At 46.7% G+C, this 18,900-nt stretch overlaps 1 protein-coding gene across 1 annotated transcript; it reads right to left on the reverse strand.

The window, feature by feature from the left end:
• Nucleotides 1–33: 33 nt before the first annotated feature.
• Nucleotides 34–14,221, reverse strand: LOC120031471 (syntaxin-17-like). Its single transcript, XM_038977247.1, has 8 exons — nucleotides 14,066–14,221; nucleotides 13,335–13,518; nucleotides 13,129–13,194; nucleotides 10,271–10,463; nucleotides 9,953–10,071; nucleotides 9,749–9,799; nucleotides 5,597–5,683; nucleotides 34–1,822 (listed from the first exon to the last, which is right to left on the reverse strand). Exons 2-8 carry the CDS (start codon nucleotides 13,455–13,457, stop codon nucleotides 1,574–1,576), a joined length of 888 nt encoding a protein of 295 aa, XP_038833175.1. The 5' UTR covers nucleotides 13,458–13,518; nucleotides 14,066–14,221; the 3' UTR covers nucleotides 34–1,573.
• Between the last annotated feature and the right edge of the window lie 4,679 nt (nucleotides 14,222–18,900).

The raw sequence follows: 18,900 nt of genomic DNA on the forward strand, positions 1-18,900 counted from the left end.
CTACAGAGAAGACTCTTGACACACACACACACACACAATTCCTTCATCAGAAGCAGATTTTATTGGTTTTCTTTGGCAATATAAAACCCCAGTAAATCATCACATAGATTAAGAGCATCCATATTTAGTTGGTCCCGGTCTGAGTTCAGAGGTCACTGTTGTAGTAGATGGCATCAGGTGTGACCTGTTTCTCTGGTGGCACTTTTAAGGTGGGAAACTTTGTCCTCACACACATCACAACTTTCTACCTGGTACACCCAGGACAGCTGTGTTTATCCTTCTAACCTTTCTCAATCACTCATTCTCTGGTCCCCAGTCTGTCAAATTGACACATTCCAGTCTGTCAGAGGGAGCAGGCCTCTCCTCTCCAGCAGGGTTCAGACCAGGACACAGTCTTGACATTTACTGCTGTTTATACCTCCCTCTCTCTTCTCTCCCTCCTCCCTCTGTTAATGAGCTGTATACTCTAAGCAGAGCAGCAGACTCAGATCAACACAGAGACAAACATCAATAAGTTCATGAGAGAGATGGGTGACTGCTCGACCCAGGCAGTGTCTGGCTTTGGCACTGAGTGTGTATTTGATAAAGACTGAGGGTAGTTAAGACAGTCTGTCCAAGAAACACGACTTTAAAACTACCATCTCTCCGTCTGTACTAAAAGGCACCAAACAGCATGACTTATGTTACAAAACTAGGCAGGCTGTAGTGTTTGCCACTAATAATGCACATCTTTTCATAATATATAATCATACACTTAAAGTAACTGTGCAGTGAAAGTTCTGTAATGTTGACTCATCCTATACCTGTATTTGTGGGCAAAATATTAATTGTAGAACAAAAAAAACATATCTCAAAACTTGCTGTTTCCTCAGAGGATGATGTCATCCTGAGGAGGATGAGCTGGCCAATCAGCGGTCTACTCGCATGAATATTTTTAAGATCAGTATACGTCCACACCATTCCAACACAGAAAAGCTGCTTTTTAACATATTTAAAAGATTTTGGAAGGAAAATTATTTCATTTATATTGTAAAAATGTGAAGGTCACTTTAAAGTTTTAAATACAAAGCCAACAGACTCATCATATATACATACATCACACTCAACTAACACAGCATTCACACACCTCCCTTTCACACTCAGGTCCTTAACAAGGCTCTCCTACGATGTTTAAAAGTCTTATTGATTGGGAAGTGGTAGATCCCAGTGGCAGGCTTCTCTTCACAGTAGGCCTCTCCTCGGTCTATTGGCAGCGAGAAGGAGGAGGAGTTCCTTATTACCACAGTAAAGAGAGCAAATCTATTGGTCAAACAACAGATTGTTCGAGCGGACAGTCAGTTAGTCTGAGGGATATCTTGGTTGAGTTCCTGCCCGACTAGATGCGCAGGCGTTGCATTGCATCAACCAATGGTTGTGCGCCACTTCAACTGTGCAGTCGGGCATCAGATTGCTATATCATATGATGTGGTTAGCTGATATGTAAGCTCTAGCATGCGTCTGCAATGTAGTCGGGCAGTACCTGGACCAGTGTAAGCTTCTGGAGGTCAGAGGTCCCTCCACGACCAATCAGAGGTCACTTGTTCTTGTCCAGCGGTGGTTCTGGTTCTGTAAGGGGTGCAGTGAGCTGGTTCATCTGGGACTCTACTCTAGCTCTGCGTTTCTTCTGGACCAGGTTCCCCCCTGCAAACCCCAGAGCCCCCCCTCCAAGCGCTGCTGCCACCCCCGCTGCCTTGAACCCCACCAGTAGGCCCAGCGGCCCACCCAGCATCCCCCCTAACACTGCCCCCGCCACGGGTAACACTGTCAGCCTGTAGCCCACCGCCTGGAGAGAGGACAGAGGGATAGACGAGTCACTACATGCATTGACAGTCTAGGTTTCTTCACTTTTTATGCCAATAAAGATTCTTAAATTCAATTAAAAAGACAAGGAAATAAGAAGAAACTTTGCTTGGGACAAATCAACGCACATATAACACACACACACTCAGGGGGTGTTATTCCTTTGATGTTCTAAGACACACAGTAAGCGAGAAGTCTTCAGATCTACCTGGCCTTTCATGATCACACACACACACACACACACACACACACACAAACAGCAACACATGCGCACACACCATCATCAAAGCTGTACACTTTAATTACCCACATTTATTAAAATGGGAGAAATGAGGTGTGTGTGTGTGTTTATTAATACTGTTATCTTCAGAGAGGAAGACGCTCCTTCAGACTGATGGCTGTAAATGAGTGACTCCTCTGAACATTCCGCCACACACACACTACCCCCTCCCACGGTTGATTAACAGATTAACAGTTAAATGGATCCAGTTCAAACGCCCTCCCACCCCCTCACCTCATGGCAGCGAAGGTCATTTTAATTAACCAGAGGTAAGTTGAAAGTTCAGAGTACAGGGTGTTGGTAAAGCAGGGGTGTGTGTAATGGCACCTGGCCTGATGACATAACACACACTGCTGTGTCTGACTCTTTTCTATGTACACACACTGCTTCTAAAGGCCTCAGCATGCTTCAGTTCGGCTGAAGCCTAGCCCAACGAGTGTGCACGCATACTACCTTAAAAGACCTGAAAAATGAGAAAAAAGCAGCAATAGTACTATTTGTCCATTTAGAGATGCCGTAGCCAGAATACACTTCCTCAAAATAGTCGGAATTAATCTAAAATAACTCAAGAAATCTGTCACTAATTTTGACGTGGAGATCTTTGTTGGGGAATTTTACATCTAACTAAGATGTTTGGTGCGGTATTTTACATCTAACTAAGATGTTTGGTGCGGTATTTTACATCTAACTAAGATGTTTGGTGCGGTATTTCTTAATGAAAAAATGTGCATGAAAACGAGTCGTTTCTCATTGAATGACAACAAAGACTTTATTGAAGAATCCCTACTGTTGACCAATCGACGAAGGAGCGTAGACTTCGGCTTTGAACTTCGGGTTGCCGAGCAGAAAAAACATTGTGCCCGAAGAGCCCAAAAAACTCAACCCAAAACGTCTAACCCAGACAACGCTGGGCCAATTGTGCGCCGCCCTATGGGACTCCCGATCACAGCCGGTTGTGATACAGTCCAGGATCGAACCCGGGTCTGTAGTGATGCCTTTAGCACTGCGATGCTGCGCCACTCAGGATCCCTTAACAGCACAGCCACACCCATACCCTAGAATATTCTGGACCTCAATGTGGGCTCAATCCCATTTCAACTTCATCAATTCAGGAAGTTGAACTGAGTTGAAGTTCCATTTAAAACATGGGGTGAGAGGTGGTACATTTACGCTTAAATAGACCACATTTTTAAATATTGTGATATTTTGGCTGCAACTAGACTCACAAACAGGTGTGTACGCGCAGCATCTGTTCAGCCGTATAGAACTCACACGACATACCACACTGAGCTTGTAATATGTCTGTGGGTATTGAGCTGTCAGTCTGACTTTATTCTGAGGGGGTGTGTGTGTGTGTGTGTGTGTGTATTGAGCCAACAGTGGGAGGCCAAACGCTGCTCCTGAAGAGCTATTAAATAGCCCTTCATACCTCTCCTCGCCTCCTGCACCCACACACACACCTTGCACTCTCCATACAACACCCCCTACTCAACCCCTCTCTCCATCACTGTACCTCTTAACCCCTCTCTCCCTCCCTCCCTCCATCACTGTACCTCTTAACCCCTCTCTCCCTCCCTCCATCACTGTACCTCTTAACCCCTCTCTCCCTCCCTCCCTCCATCACTGTACCTCTTAACCCCTCTCCATCACTGTACCTCTTAACCCCTCTATCACTGTACCTCTTAACCCCTCTCTCCCTCCCTCCATCACTGTACCTCTTAACCCCTCTCTCCCTCCCTCCATCACTGTACCTCTTAACCCCTCTCTCCCTCCCTCCATCACTGTACCTCTTAACCTCTCCCTCCCTCCATCACTGTACCTCTTAACCCCTCTCTCCATCACTGTACCTCTTAACCCCTCCCTCCCTCCATCACTGTACCTCTTAACCCCTCCCTCCCTCCATCACTGTACCTCTTAACCCCTCTCTCCCTCCCTCCATCACTGTACCTCTTAACCCCTCTCCCTCCCTCCATCACTGTACCTCTTAACCCCTCTCTCCCTCCCCCTATCACTGTACCTCTTAACCCCTCTCTCCCTCCCCCTATCACTGTACCTCTTAACCCCTCTCTCCCTCCCCCTATCACTGTACCTCTTAACCCCTCTCTCCCTCCCCCTATCACTGTACCTCTTAACCCCTCTCTCCCTCCCCCTATCACTGTACCTCTTAACCCCTCTCTCCCTCCCCCTATCACTGTACCTCTTAACCCCTCTCTCCCTCCCCCTATCACTGTACCTCTTAACCCCTCCCTCCCCCCCTCCATCACTGTACCTCTTAACCCCTCTCTCCCTCCCTCCATCACTGTACCTCTTAACCCCTCTCTCCCTCCCTCCATCACTGTACCTCTTAACCCCTCTCTCCCTCCCTCCATCACTGTACCTCTCCCTCCCTCCATCACTGTACCTCTTAACCTCTCCCTCCCTCCATCACTGTACCTCTTAACCCCTCCCTCCATCACTGTACCTCTTAACCCCTCCCTCCCTCCATCACTGTACCTCTTAACCCCTCCCTCCCTCCATCACTGTACCTCTTAACCCCTCCCTCCCTCCATCACTGTACCTCTTAACCCCTCCCTCCCTCCCTCCATCACTGTACCTCTTAACCCCTCTCTCCCTCCCTCCATCACTGTACCTCTTAACCCCTCTCTCCCTCCATCACTGTACCTCTTAACCCCTCCCTCCCTCCATCACTGTACCTCTTAACCCCTCTCTCCCTCCCCCTATCACTGTACCTCTTAACCCCTCTCTCCCTCCCCCTATCACTGTACCTCTTAACCCCTCCCTCCCTCCCTCCATCACTGTACCTCTTAACCCCTCCCTCCATCACTGTACCTCTTAACCCCTCCCTCCCTCCCTCCATCACTGTACCTCTTAACCCCTCTCTCCCTCCCTCCATCACTGTACCTCTTAACCCCTCCCTCCCCCCCTCCATCACTGTACCTCTTAACCCCTCTCTCTCCCTCCCTCCATCACTGTACCTCTTAACCCCTCCCTCCCTCCATCACTGTACCTCTTAACCCCTCTCTCCCCCCCTCCCTCACTGTACCTCTTAACCCCTCCCTCTCCCCCTCCATCACTGTACCTCTTAACCCCTCCCTCATCACTGTACCTCTTAACCCCTCCCTCCCTCCCTCCATCACTGTACCTCTTAACCCCTCTCTCCCTCCCTCCATCACTGTACCTCTTAACCCCTCCCTCCCTCCATCACTGTACCTCTTAACCCCTCTCTCCCTCCCTCCATCACTGTACCTCTTAACCCCTCCCTCCCTCCATCACTGTACCTCTTAACCCCTCTCTCCCTCCCTCCATCACTGTACCTCTTAACCCCTCTCTCCATCTATTCTCTCTATTTCTTTAATTGCAGCTTTCCTCCGTATTCTGCTGGATCAATAGGGACAAACGTTGTAGAATGGCTGGGAGGCAAAGTGCCATCGATCTCCCAAACACCACACACACACACGTGTACACGTTCACACGCACCTTCCCGAGGCTCCTGGTCCCCTCCTCCACGTTGGCTGCTGCTGTGTTGACGTTCTCCTCTATGCTGTCAATCTTCTCCTGCTGGGACTGACACACACACACACACAGGGTTTATACACTGGAGACACACACCGCTGACTTGGTCCCTCTCGAACACAGCAACACAGATGTGTGTGTGTGTGTCTGTATGTGTGTCTGTATGTGATGCAGGTGTAAAGTAGAAAAGGTAGGGTCTGGGGAAGATTATATTGGGGCAGGAGGGGGTCTGGGGAGATTATATTGGGGCAGGAATGGGTCTTGGGGGGGTTATATTGGGGCAGGAGGGGGTCTGGGGGTGTTATTGTGAGGAGCTCATGAAATATTCAGAGTGGCAGATGTCCCTCTCTCCCTGTGTGCTGGACACCATCCATCCTTCTCTCCTTCCTTATTGTAGTTGTTGTTGTTATATGTACATACTATATACATTTTATGGACATGGTACCTTTTTACATTAGCTACTTATTACATATGGATAGACAATATTCAGACAACAGGTATACATTTTCTGTAGCGGTTTCAGTCGTAACTATGATCAATCCTGAGCTTTTTTAAGTCCCTCGTCTCTCTTACTGCCCCCTAACTCCCTCCCTCTCCCTTACTGCCCCCTAACTCCCTCCCTCTCCCTAACTCCCTCCCTCTCCCTTACTGCCCCCTAACTCCCTCCCTCTCCCTTACTGCCCCCTAACTCCCTCCCTCTCCCTAACTCCCTCCCTCTCCCTTACTGCCCCCTAACTCCCTCCCTCTCCCTTACTGCCCCCTAACTCCCTCCCTCTCCCTTACTGCCCCCTAACTCCCTCCTCTCCTTTACAGTCCTCTCCCTCCCTCCCTCTCCCTTACTGCCCCCTAACTCCCTCCCTCTCCCTTACTGCCCCCTAACTCCCTCCTCTCCTTTACAGTCCTCTCCCTCCCTCCATCATTCTCCTCTCCCTTACTGCCCCCTAACTCCCTCTCTCTCCCTTACTGCCCCCTAACTCCCTCCTCTCCTTTACAGTCCTCTCCCTCCCTCCATCATTCTCCTCTCCCTTACTGCCCCCTAACTCCATCCCTCTCCCTTACTGCCCCCTAACTCCCTCCTCTCCTTTACAGTCCTCTCCCTCTCTCCATCATTCTCCTCTCCCTTACTGCCCCCTAACTCCCTCCCTCTCCCTTACTGCCCCCTAACTCCCTCCTCTCCTTTACAGTCCTCTCCCTCCCTCCAACATTCTCCTCTCCCTTAAGGTGTCCGCATGCTTCCCAGCCGCGCATATATTATGACTGCATTTTGTAACGCTTTTGTTAGTTTTGGTCTTCGGTGAGGGTTTTTCCGGCCGTGCTAACAAAACATTTTCTCCAGGCAAGCCGAAGTCGGTAGCCGAAGTCTACGCCCCTTCATCTGTGATTGGTCAACAGTAGGGATTCTTCAATTAAATGTTTGATGTCATTCAAGGAGACTGCACCAAACATCTTGGATGTAAAATTGCGCGACTAAGATCTGCTTGGTATTTCAAACAAAGGTCTTTTAAGGGATTATGCGAACACACTCGTTCTGAACCGAAGCATGCTGACGCCTTTACTCCTCGCCTCAGTCCTCACATCTCTCCCCCACTCTCATGTTCACTTCGGTTCCCATTTCTTCACCCTCCCTCCCTTTAAACCCCAGATGTATGTATGGTTGTTGGTGGATGTGGAGCTTCTAGGCTCCAGCCAGTGTAACAGGGGGAGATGAGTGCTTCAGTCAGACACTAGCAGGCTGCGTCTGAACATCTCAACTTGCCTGTCTCCGTCCGCCTCTCTCCCTCCCTCTCTCTCTCAAACCCCCAGGCAGGTACAAACACCAACACACAGCAGTGTTTACCCTGTGGTTGAGAGGCTGAGTATTGGTCCCTGAACGACACCAGTCACCCCAGAGAGACCACAGCACTAAAACATCTTTATGCTCTCTCCTTCAAAACAATCTCCTCTCGGTCTCGTCTCTCTCTCTCCCTCCCTAAATCTCTCTCTCTACACCTCTTTCTGCCCTCCTCTCTCACCATGTTTAAGCCCTCCCTTCCTCCCACTCTCCCTCCTATCGCTCTTTCGTTCCCAGAGGATAGAGTGATAATCGGAGTTGTCTGTTTTCCTCCTGGCCCACCATACGCCCTGTTGCCTGGGTTCTCTCCCACGGCACTCTCCTCTCTTCTCCCCATGGACACACAGCCCCCTTCTCTCCTATCCTCTCTCGTCTCCCACCTCTCCCCTATGGCCCATTTTCTACCATCCCCCCTCCCCCAGCAGTACACCTGCCTGCAGCCCCACTCCAGTAACCTGTGCTGTGACCTGCTCTCTAAGGAGCCCCAGCATGAATCCAACCAGACAGACAGACGCTAGGCTAGCTGTCGCTCACTACACTGTCTGTCAGTGCCCTCACTGCCCTGTGTGCTAACAGCATGGTTAGCGTAGCCGCAGCACGCTATCTGTGTTACGTAGCCCTGTCCCTGTCATTCATCCTGTCTCATTAGACACCAGAAAGGCATTGTCTGCTGACCTTGTCAGCACTCAATCACACACACACAGTACATACAGTGCATTCGGAAAGTGTTCAGACCCCTTCTCTTTTTCAACATTTTGTTATGTTACAACCTTATTCTTAAACGGATTAAATTTTAAAAATTGTCGTCATCTATCTACACACAATACCCAATAATGACAAAATGAAAAGTTTTTTTTATATATTTTTTGCTAATTTCATAAGTATTCAGCACCTTTGCTACGAGACTCGAAATTGAGCTCAGGTGCATCCTGTTTCCATTGATCATCCTTGAGATGTTTCTACATCTTGATTGGAGTCCACCTGTGGCAATTTCAATTGATTGGACATGATTTGAAAAGGCACACACCTGTCTGTATAAGGTCCCAGAGTTGACAGTGCATGTCAGATTAAAAACCAAGCCATGAGATTGAAGAAATTGTCCGTACAGCCCCGAGACAGGATTGTGTCGAGGCACAGATCTGGGAAAGAGTACCGAAACATGTCTGCGGCATGGAAGATCCCAGTGGCCTCCATCATTCTTAAATGGAAGAAGTTTGGAACCACCAAGACTCTTCCTAGAGCTGGCCGTCCGGCCAGCCAGCCAACGTGAGCAATCGGGGGAGAAGGGCCTTGGTCAGGAAGGTGACCAAGAACCTGATGGTCACTCTGACAGAGCTCGAGAGTTCCTCTGTGAAGATGGGAGAACCTTCCAGAAGGACAACCATCTCTGCAGCACTCCACCAATCAGGCCTTTATGGTAGAGTGGCCAAACAGAAACCCCTCCGCAGGAAAAGGCACATGACAGCCCACCTGGAGTTTGCCACAAGCATTTCGCTACACTCGCATAACATCTGCTAACCATGTATATGTGACCAATAAAATTGGATTTGATTTGAAAAGCACCTAAAGGACTCTCAGACCATGAGAAACAAGATTCTCTGGTCTGCTGGAATAAGATTGAACTCTTTGGCCTGAATGCCAAGCCTCATCTGGAGGAAACCTGGCACCATCCCTATGGTGAAGCATGGTGGTGACAGCATCATGCTGTGGGGATGTTTTTCAGCTACAGGGACTGGGAGACTAGTCAGGATTGAGGGAACGATAAACAGAGCAAAGTACAGAGAGATCCTTGATGAAAACCACACAGCCAAGACAACACAGGAGTGGCTTCGGGACAAGTCTCTGAATGTCCTTGAGTGGCCCAGCCAGAGCCCGACTTGTACCCGATCGAACATCTCTGGAGAGACCTGAAAATAGCTGTGCAGCAACGCTCCCCATCTAACCTGATAGAGCTTGAGAGAATCTTTAGAGAAGAATGGAAGAAACTCCCCAAATAAAGGTGTGTCAAGCTTGTAGAGTCGTACCCTAGAAGACTTGAGGTTGTAATCGCTGCCAATGGTGCTTCAACAAAGTACTAAACAAAGTATTCTTAAGGAAATGTGATATTTCAGTTTTTATTTGCAAAAATGTCTACAAAACAGTTTTTGCTTTGTCATTATGGGGTATTGTGTGTAGATTGATGAGGAAAACAATTGAATCAATTTTAGAATTAGGCTCCAACGTAACAAAATGTGGAAAAAGTCAAGGGGAATACATTCCGAATGCACTGTACATAGCATACTCACATGGACCAGCAGAGAGAACTCTGTCACCAAACCGCTAAGCTCCTTCAGGTCCTGACAAAACAAACTCATATTAACACAGCAACAATAACACACAAACAAAAACCTACTATATGACATATTAAAGACATGAATAAATATTATGATCTCTTAATCTATTATTAAGACAATTTGTGAATACAGTACAAGGGGCCCAAATATTCCCACCTCCTCCAGGGTGTCCCAGGACTCGGCAGCACTCTCGTTGAGGGGGATCACTGGGAGGAGGAGCTGCGTTTGATTGACAGGAGGGGGCTCCCTGCCCACATCATCACCATGGGAACCATCTAATGGACAAGGTCAGTGAGAACCAGAGGGACCAACTTTACATCTGGACATGTTACTGCTTCTGAAATTCTCAAATTCATAATGAGCATTTAGATGATTTATTAGTTGGTTTATTGGTCAATAAAGGAAGAGCTAACATGGCTGCCATAGAATGGAATAAACTGATGTATTGAATAGAGGGGAAGGGGGCGGTGCTACCTGCGGATGAGTGGTCTGGGGGGCGTGGTGCCTGTGGCAGAGGGGCGGGGTTAGAATGCAGCAGTAGGAAGTCTTGCGCGGCAGCAGATGCTCGGTCTCTGATTGGCTGAACCAGCCTCTCCAGGGCGGGGCCGTCCTCCGGGCGGACACGTCCACACAGCTTCTCCATCTCTCTAACATTAGCCCTCAACTGCTACAGAGAGGGAGAGTGAGAGAGAGGTTCAACAAGTAGTTCAACTTCCCAACAGATAGATTAAAAAAAGAGGCACGAGAGAGAGAGAAGTACACCCTTAGACAGGTTCCAGTGTCTCTGCTGGGAGGAGGAGTGAGAAGGGGGAAGTAGGAGGGTGTCAGATCGCCTCCCCTGGTTGTACCCATCAGCCCCAGGGCAGATCAGAGCAGGGGTCAGGAGGTTATGACCAATAGATGCTCCCACGCTAATTAGACATGATGAATAAACATACACACACAGCTGCAGACTGGATTAGCATTGAGCCGCTATGGCCACGGGGAGACACACCTGTCAGAACGCTAAAGACCTGTTAGCATATGCTTCACAGATAACACACACACACACACACACACACACACAGAGACACTCACACACACACAAAGAACACAACACAAAGATCAACAATAAGAACATTAACAGGTGAATGAACTCTCTGCGCTGCTGGAGAAGGTTGGTTAAAACCTCTTAAATGTAATCTACTTAATCCCCTAAAGTAATGATTTACCATGAGAGGGCCATAAACAATAACTAGTAATGCTGCAAACTCTAAGGTTCAATTGTCACCTTTCTGGTAAAACAGTTAGACTGGTGAGGTATAGTCACTTTTCAAGACACACGATCAAGTACACAGCACAAACATGATACAAATATGTTATATGATGGATATCCTATAACTAAACTGTATAAATAAGGCTTGAAATGACTTATTTGTTCTAAATATCAAGTATCATCAATTTATAAAACGACTAACTATAAGATTTCTGTATAATACATATTTGTATAGTTATTGTTAGAGAAAATGGGCAGATTTTCTAAAGGTCTCTTGATCAAAACGTCTGCCCCCACCACTGTGAATATTTCCTGAACTCGTTAGGCTTTTCATCTCATATAAATAGTGTCCGTCTATCACAAACAGAAAGTGGGTTTTGTTTAAAATCTATTCATTATTTTAGACTACTGGCTATAAATCGATCTGAATGTGGTACAGTGATGAAACCACTCCCCCTCGCTGCATTACGGTGTAAGGATTCCAGGCATATGCTGCTTCATACAGGCAGAAGAGACATACTACTGTGTCTGTAAGAATCAGGGCTACTGCTCAATGCAAGCCAACTCGATCGATTTATAAGCAAACATTTCAGTCAGAACCGGTATCAGAACCACGCAGGTCCCCTAAACAGGAAATAAATCGAAGAGGATTTATTAAAAATCTGTAATTTTTTGGGGCAAAAGGCATTTACAGAACTACGGGCTACTGATTGAAAGGTGTGTAGGAGTGTGTAACTGGTCCATATTTGTGTGTTTTCAGGCTGTTGTCGTCTCTGGGGGGAAGGGGATATGGAGGGGGGGGCCCTGAGACCGCTGTTTGTTAGTCAGTCACTCAGCCAGCGGAGTGTGTGTGTGACTGTGTGTGTCAGCCAGTCAGTCAGTGGGGGACAGACAGGCACGTGAAGCAGCAGGACTCCATCTCTGCAGACAAACACACAGTAAAGAAAGTGAAACCAGGCACACGTTGTTAAATAGGCCCTGCCACACCAACACACACACAGGGCGTTACGAAACCGATTCACTAGCCTGCTAATATTGTTGCACTCACTAAGTCTAGAGGGTCTTAGGACTAGTTAACTGGTCTGTAACCTGATTTGACGTGTGTCTGTGTGAAAAATCAGCGTATGCGTCTAGGTGTGAATGTATGTACCCAGGAGACAGCTACCTTACCGTAGGTCCAGGGCCAGCTCCGTCTTCACCTCTTGGTCGGCCGGTCCAAGTGGATTATTATTTGTTCAGATGGTGACTAAACATAAATATGTTCAAGAAGGAAAAATAGCAAAGACACGCCCAAACTAAAAGACCCCAAAACAAACCAGCAGGCTCTCCGAGCTGGTACTCTGACTGACGATCACCCTAATTGACAGCACCGAATGTGCTTATCAACCACCTGGACAAGGTTGCTGCTGCCCCCTGGGGGAATGGAGTGTGGAAGTGATCTGTAGTGTGCCGTCTAAACTACCTAACCTATTCCCTCAAAGGGATGAGCAGCAGAGAGGGGGGTCTATAATCATATTCACAGTTAGGAGAAAGGGATGAATAGATGAGTGATGGATGAAAATAGAGGCGTGCAGACAGAAATACAGAAAGCAGAGGAGCCCACTTCCTGCTAGAGACTTCACTTCCTGCCTAGAGAGTGGGTGGCAAGAAAGGCTCTCTCTCTACTTCTCTTAGGCTCTATCTGTGCTGCATGTCCTTGTGTATCATCACCCATCTTCAGCTTCCTTACACACACCCAGCCCAGCAGACAGAAACACACACACGCCACACAGGAAAGCACTCTGCCCCTCCCAAGGGGTTTGAGGGAATGGTGTGTTTTGAGTGTGTGTGCGTGTGTGTGTGTGTGTGCGTGTGCATGTGAGGGAAGGAGGTGGGGGTGAATCCTTCACTTCCAGAGACATGGTGGTGTCATTGTGAAAACACACTGTGCAGCACTTTACACACACACACAGACCCTTTTAAAACACACACTCAATTTGACATACACACTCCTGATCTCCTGCAGGCACACAGCACACAGTCACAACATAGTGTATATACTCAGCACAAGGCCAGTGTGCGTGTGTCTATGTTTTACCTGCACAGTGCGGCTGGCATTGATGTGCTCCTGATGAAGATGATCCCATTGTCCACTATGCTGGAACTGTAAGACAATAACAAGCTCAGTTGCTGCTTCTCTGTGTGTGGTTCTTCGGTAACTTCCAATGGTCGGTGATTTGAGTTTGCGTGTGTATATATATGTGTGTGTATATGTTTGCGTGTGTGTGTATATGTGTGTGTTACCTTCAGTATATTGCTGTGGTGTCTCTGTAGTCTTTCTAGGTCTGTCGGCAGGGCTACTTTAGTGAACTTGTGGATCGGCCCTTCAAGACGCCTCAGCGTCAGCTTGCCCCCTTCCTCTGACATCTGACCCCGGGTGGGTTCTCACACCTGCAACCATACACACCTGCTCCTCTTACTCAGCTACCTGGAAGACAGGAGGGAGGAGGTATACATCAAACATCAGCGTGCCACACACAACCACGTGACCTGTTTTACACACACACACACACACACACACACACACACACACACACCTCTCCTTGTAACCCAAGCCAAAGACATCACAACATACCATTGTTGACTAGTAGGGAGCTTTGCTGACTCCCTCGTGCCCAAGGTTTGAATAACAGGGTCTCAGAGTCTGGCTCGAGCTGTTAGCTCGCTAACTAATGACGTTAAACGACAACATCCGGGAACAAATGAAAACAGAAAACTTTGCTTGTTCCAGAGAGAAGAAATGTCTGTAATTATGACACATTAAAACACATTTTGACCGAGGTAGCTAGCTGGCAGTTATAACGTTATATTGTGCTCTTAAAGTAACAATATAACGTTATAACTGCCAGAATCAGATGTCTGTCAGGTGAGTTAACGTTAACAGTATGTTAGCAAGCTAGCCAGCACAGCTGACTATTCAAACTTTAAATCTAAATCTATCATATTTAATTTTCAAACCGTAACATATTACTTACTTAAAGTAAAAACCCATGAGTGTAAAACTTGGGTGATGCATTCTTCTAGGCTATTTCGTAACTGTTTGTCTCGAGTTAGCTACATGTCCAACTTTCTCTTCTGTTTGTAAACAACTCTCTTCCTTGCGCGCAGACGAATTACTTCCGATCTAAAACCTTAGCCCACAGAGAGGACGGTCCGCCCCTTGAGGCTGAATCTACAGCAGTCCTATAGAGTAACCTTTCGGATTAATTGAACGTTATTGAATGAAGTTCAATAGTGAATATTATAGCAAGAGATGAGTGACTGATTTCATATACATTTTTGTAAAAGCGGGAATTGAACTTCCGCCAAGTTGTACATCTATATTGATTGGGTAGACAGTATTGATAATGTCAGGCAAATAACATCGACCAATGTGTGACGCGCGAGAACAGCTAGAATTTCCACTCAGTCGGACTATCACCACATGCATGCACGCACATGTACACACACACACACACACACACACACACACACACACACACACACACACACACACACACACACACACACACACACACACACACACACTATGATGTGGAGCTGCTAGGAGGGTGGAGTGGTGCCAGGTGCATGGTCTGGCTGGGCCAGCACAGCACTAGGCTTAGAGTGGATTATTATGGACATGCCATCTCCTGTGGCTCTCTATTGTCCGTGTGTGTGGGGGTTTGTGTGTGAGAGAGAGAGTGTGTGTGTGTGTGTGTGAGTGAGTGTGACTGTGACTGTGTGTTTGTATATGTGACTGTGTGTGTGTGTGTGTGTTTGTGTGTGCGTGTGTGAGTGCATGTGAGTGTGTGTGTGTATGTGTGTGAGTGAGTGTGACTGTGACTGTGTGTTTGTATATGTGACTGTGTGTGTGTGTGTGTGTGTGTTTGTGTGTGCGTGTGTGAGTGCATGTGAGTGTGTGTGTGTATGTGTGTGTGTGTGTGTGTGTTTGTGTGTGTGTGATATTGGGGATAGAGCAGCATGCGCCCCTGGTCCTGCTGGGAGATAAGCAGATCTATAGCAAGCCTCTGTACCTCTGTCATCACCTTTAACATTTAACACACACACACATACACGCACACACACACATACACGCACTTCCTGTGCTGTTTGGAAAGCGTTTGAGGAGGCCTCTCTATTTATGTCATTGGGCCTCAAACACCAAGCCTGCAGGGGGGCTCCCCTGGTGTGTGTCCAGTCCCACAGGGAAACTCCCGCAGCAGAAAGGTAAAGCCACAGCAGACTGAGGGGGAGGAGCTGAGCAGACAGTGAAAGTCTGGACACCCACATCACACCACAACATTGTGTTGTTTCAGATGTGTGTCTCCCATAAAACTTCAATTAAACGCAGAGTCTCAAATAGTTGCCATCCCTTTTAATAGCCGGGCATCGGCACACATTTCAGCAAATAACACCTGTTTTAAATAGATGCCGTGTCTAAATGAATTGTTTGCGAGTGAACTTCAGTGAGTACCGCAAGATTGCTCAAAGAAGATAAAGAAGAGCCATGGATGAGACAGCAGTGTGGTTTGACATGGTCGGCTCAACTATGGTGGATACAAGAGGTGCAACGAGTGAGACAATGGTGCTGAAACGTGAAATCGGGGGTGTATGATAGGCAGGCTAGTCTTTGCATGTCTGATCTGCGATGGATTTGTTATTACAATGTTTATACTGGTCATACTGGTCACAATAACCAGTATGGTAGTCTTTTCAACATTTGTTTGAGCAAGAGCTGTGTGCAAATCCGCCCCTTTTTTTAAATGTTCACATAAAATGACATACCCAAATCTAACTGCCTGTAGCTCAGGACCTGAAGCAAGGATATGCATATTCTTGATACCATTTGAAAGGAAACACTTTGAAGTTTGTGGAAATGTGAAATTAATGTAGGAGAATATAACACATTAGATCTGATAAAAGATAATACAAAGAAAAGAAGCATGCATTATTTGTATTTTTTTTGTACAATCATCTTTGAAATGCAAGAGAAAGGCCATAATGTATTATTCCAGTCCAGGCACAATTTACATTTTGGCCAGTAGATGGCATCAGTGTATGTGCAAAGTTTTAGACTGTTCCAATGAACCATTGCATTTCTGTTCAAAATTTTGCATCAAGGCTGCCCAAATGTGCCTAATTGGTTTATTAATAACTTTTCAAGTTCATAACTGTGCACTCTCATCAAACAATAGCATGGTATTCTTTCACTGTAATAGCTACTGTAAATTGGACAGTGCAAAATGTAAGCTTTCTGCCAATATCAGATATGTCTATGTCCTGGGAAATGTTCTTGTTACTTACAACCTCATGCTAATCGCATTAGCCTACGTTAGCTCAACAGTCCCGCAAGGGACCCACCGATCCTGTAGAGGTTAGGGAAATAGACGCCTGGCTAAAACAGAAGCCTGTCTATAATAAGCACCGGTTGTGTTCAGTGATTGAAGCAAATAAACGCCCAGGCTATAAATGTACGTTTTACAGTATATGAACAAATGTGTTTACATGCATGCTTGTGTGTGTGTGCGTGCGTGTGTGCGTGCGTGTGTGTGGTGGCAGGACGCAGGTGCCATCCGTCTTAGTGTAATCCAGGAAGTGTGTCTCAGCAGGAGAGGAAGTGCTTCAGCGGGGAGCCCCTCCCACTCATGAATATTACATTACCCCCCCATAATATACTCACCTGACTTTACCAATTTTAAGTACTGGCAGGCAACAACACAAAGAAATACCTAAAAAACTAAAAGGACCAAAGCACTCTTCAAGTAATTAGTTTAAAATGCCTTTATTTTAGTTATGGCATGTTCAGTAAAACAAAAAGTGTAAAACTCTGAAGCGTTTTGGGGTCCTAGTTTTAAACGGTTTGTTCTATTGAACATGCCATAACTAAAAGTCATTTTAAAGTAATTCTATGAAGAGTGACTTGGTCCTTTTAGTGTTTATGACCATTTTAGCCCTTTACCAAAGAGCACCTTCTACCTACAACATTCTACTGTGGTATTCCAGCAGGACTTCCTCCCTTCATTTTCTACAAACAAATAACACTTTTATATTTATATATATATATATATAATATTTACCATGTTGTACTGTTTGGTTGTTGGTTTGATGGCTGCTGCGTTCACACACAACCTTGTCATGTGTTTGCAACTGTTTTCAGGATCCCCTTTAAAAAGGGCGATGACACATCTCAAAGGACTATTCTGCCTCCATCTCTGATAATAAATAAATGCAAACAGTGGGATACCACCTGCTTTTGTGTGTGTGTGTGTGTGTGTGTGTGTGTGTGTGTGTGTGTGTGTGTGTGTGTGTGTGTGTGTGTGTGTGTGTGTGTGTGTGTGTGTGTGTGTGTGTGTGTGTGTGTGTGTGTGTGTGTGTGAGAGAGAGAGCTGTGTGTGTGTGTTCTAATGGGAGCTCTAATTAAGACTCTGGGGGTATCTGCTATCTGTCAGCACTGATCGATCGGCTGGCAGAGACTGACAGCTCCTTCTGTGTGTCTGTGTGTCCGTGTGTGTGTGTGTGTGTGTGTGTCCTTGTCTTTCACTTCTGTCGTTGAGCTCTCTGCTCTCTGTGTGTGTTGGTGTTATGTTACTCGTCACTCAACACTGTCACTACCTGTGTCAGAGGAGAATTAACACACACACACACACACACACCGTCTCTGTACACAGTGTGCCGGTCCTTTCACCTGACAGCTTACTGGACACAGGGACATCATTCTCTTTGACAGAGGGACAAGATGTTAGAGTATTCTGAACACACACACAGACCACGTGGTCAGGCATGGGCGATGTTCTAAACAGTTTAACACCTGGATGAATGTGTGTGTGTGTGTGTGTGTGTGTGTGTGTGTGTGTGTGTGTGTGTGTGTGTGTGTGTGTGTGTGTGTGTGTGTGTGTGTGTGTGTGTGTGTGTGTGTGTGTGTATTTGTGAGTGAGTGTGTGTGTTGAGTGATGGCATCAGTGTGTCAGTGACAGTATGACAGGGGTGTGTGTGCATGTGCGCGAGTGATGGCAGTGACAGTATAGACAGTGTGCTGTGAAATGTCACCATGGCGATCGATCATGTTTAGCGAGGGTGGAGGCTGATCTGGTCCTCACGCTTACATGAACCCTCCATCCTCCTCCATCCCTCCTCCTCCATCCCTCCATTTCCCTACTAATTCTCCTCTCCTCCGTGTGAGAGCCCGAAGGGTCCCTCGGGAGAGGAGATCCCCCTTACCTGTCAAGAGGAACCAACCGTCACCACACACACACACACGCTCAGACACACACGCTCAGACACACACACGCACGCTCAGACACACACACACACACACGTGTTCAGACACTCAGACACACACACACTTCATTCCACATATCACACTTATTCAGTGATTTTTATTTCATTTATTTAGAAATGTGTGCAGGATCAATTCTTTGCAGTGAATCCTCTGGTTTCCCTCATTGTCCTGAAATAACATTAATTCATGGTACCGTGAGTGAAGATGATGATGATGATGATGATGATGATATTGATAATGATGATAGAAACAGTAGACTCAGTCAGTCAGAATAACCAGTCAGTCAGAATAACCAATCAGTCAGAATAACTAGGCAGTCAGAATAACCAGTCAGTCAGAATAACCAGGCAGTCAGAATAACCAGGCAGACAAAAATAACCAGTCAGTCAGAATAACCAGTCAGTCAGAATAACCAATCAGTCAGAATAACCAGGCAGTCAGAATAACCAGTCAGTCAGAATAACCAGGCAGTTAGAATAACCAGTCAGTCAGAATAACCAGGTCTACATGATGTCAAAGTGATGAACAAAAACTCCAGTCAGAGGGAAA

Source organism: Salvelinus namaycush, chromosome 37 (assembly GCF_016432855.1).
Source record: "Salvelinus namaycush isolate Seneca chromosome 37, SaNama_1.0, whole genome shotgun sequence".
NCBI lineage: Eukaryota > Metazoa > Chordata > Actinopteri > Salmoniformes > Salmonidae > Salvelinus > Salvelinus namaycush.

Bases quoted from the DNA above. Each gene is read 5' to 3' on its own strand.
- LOC120031471 (XM_038977247.1), bottom strand. From the start codon at position 13,457: ATGTCAGAGGAAGGGGGCAAGCTGACGCTGAGGCGTCTTGAAGGGCCG. The intron at 10,464-13,128 runs GTAAAACATAGA...CCCTCTCTGTAG, and splicing joins ATGCCAGCCGCACTGTGCAG to CAGTTGAGGGCTAATGTTAG. The intron at 5,684-9,748 runs GTGAGTATGCTA...TGTGTGTGTCAG, and splicing joins AGTTCTCTCTGCTGGTCCAT to TCCCAGCAGGAGAAGATTGA.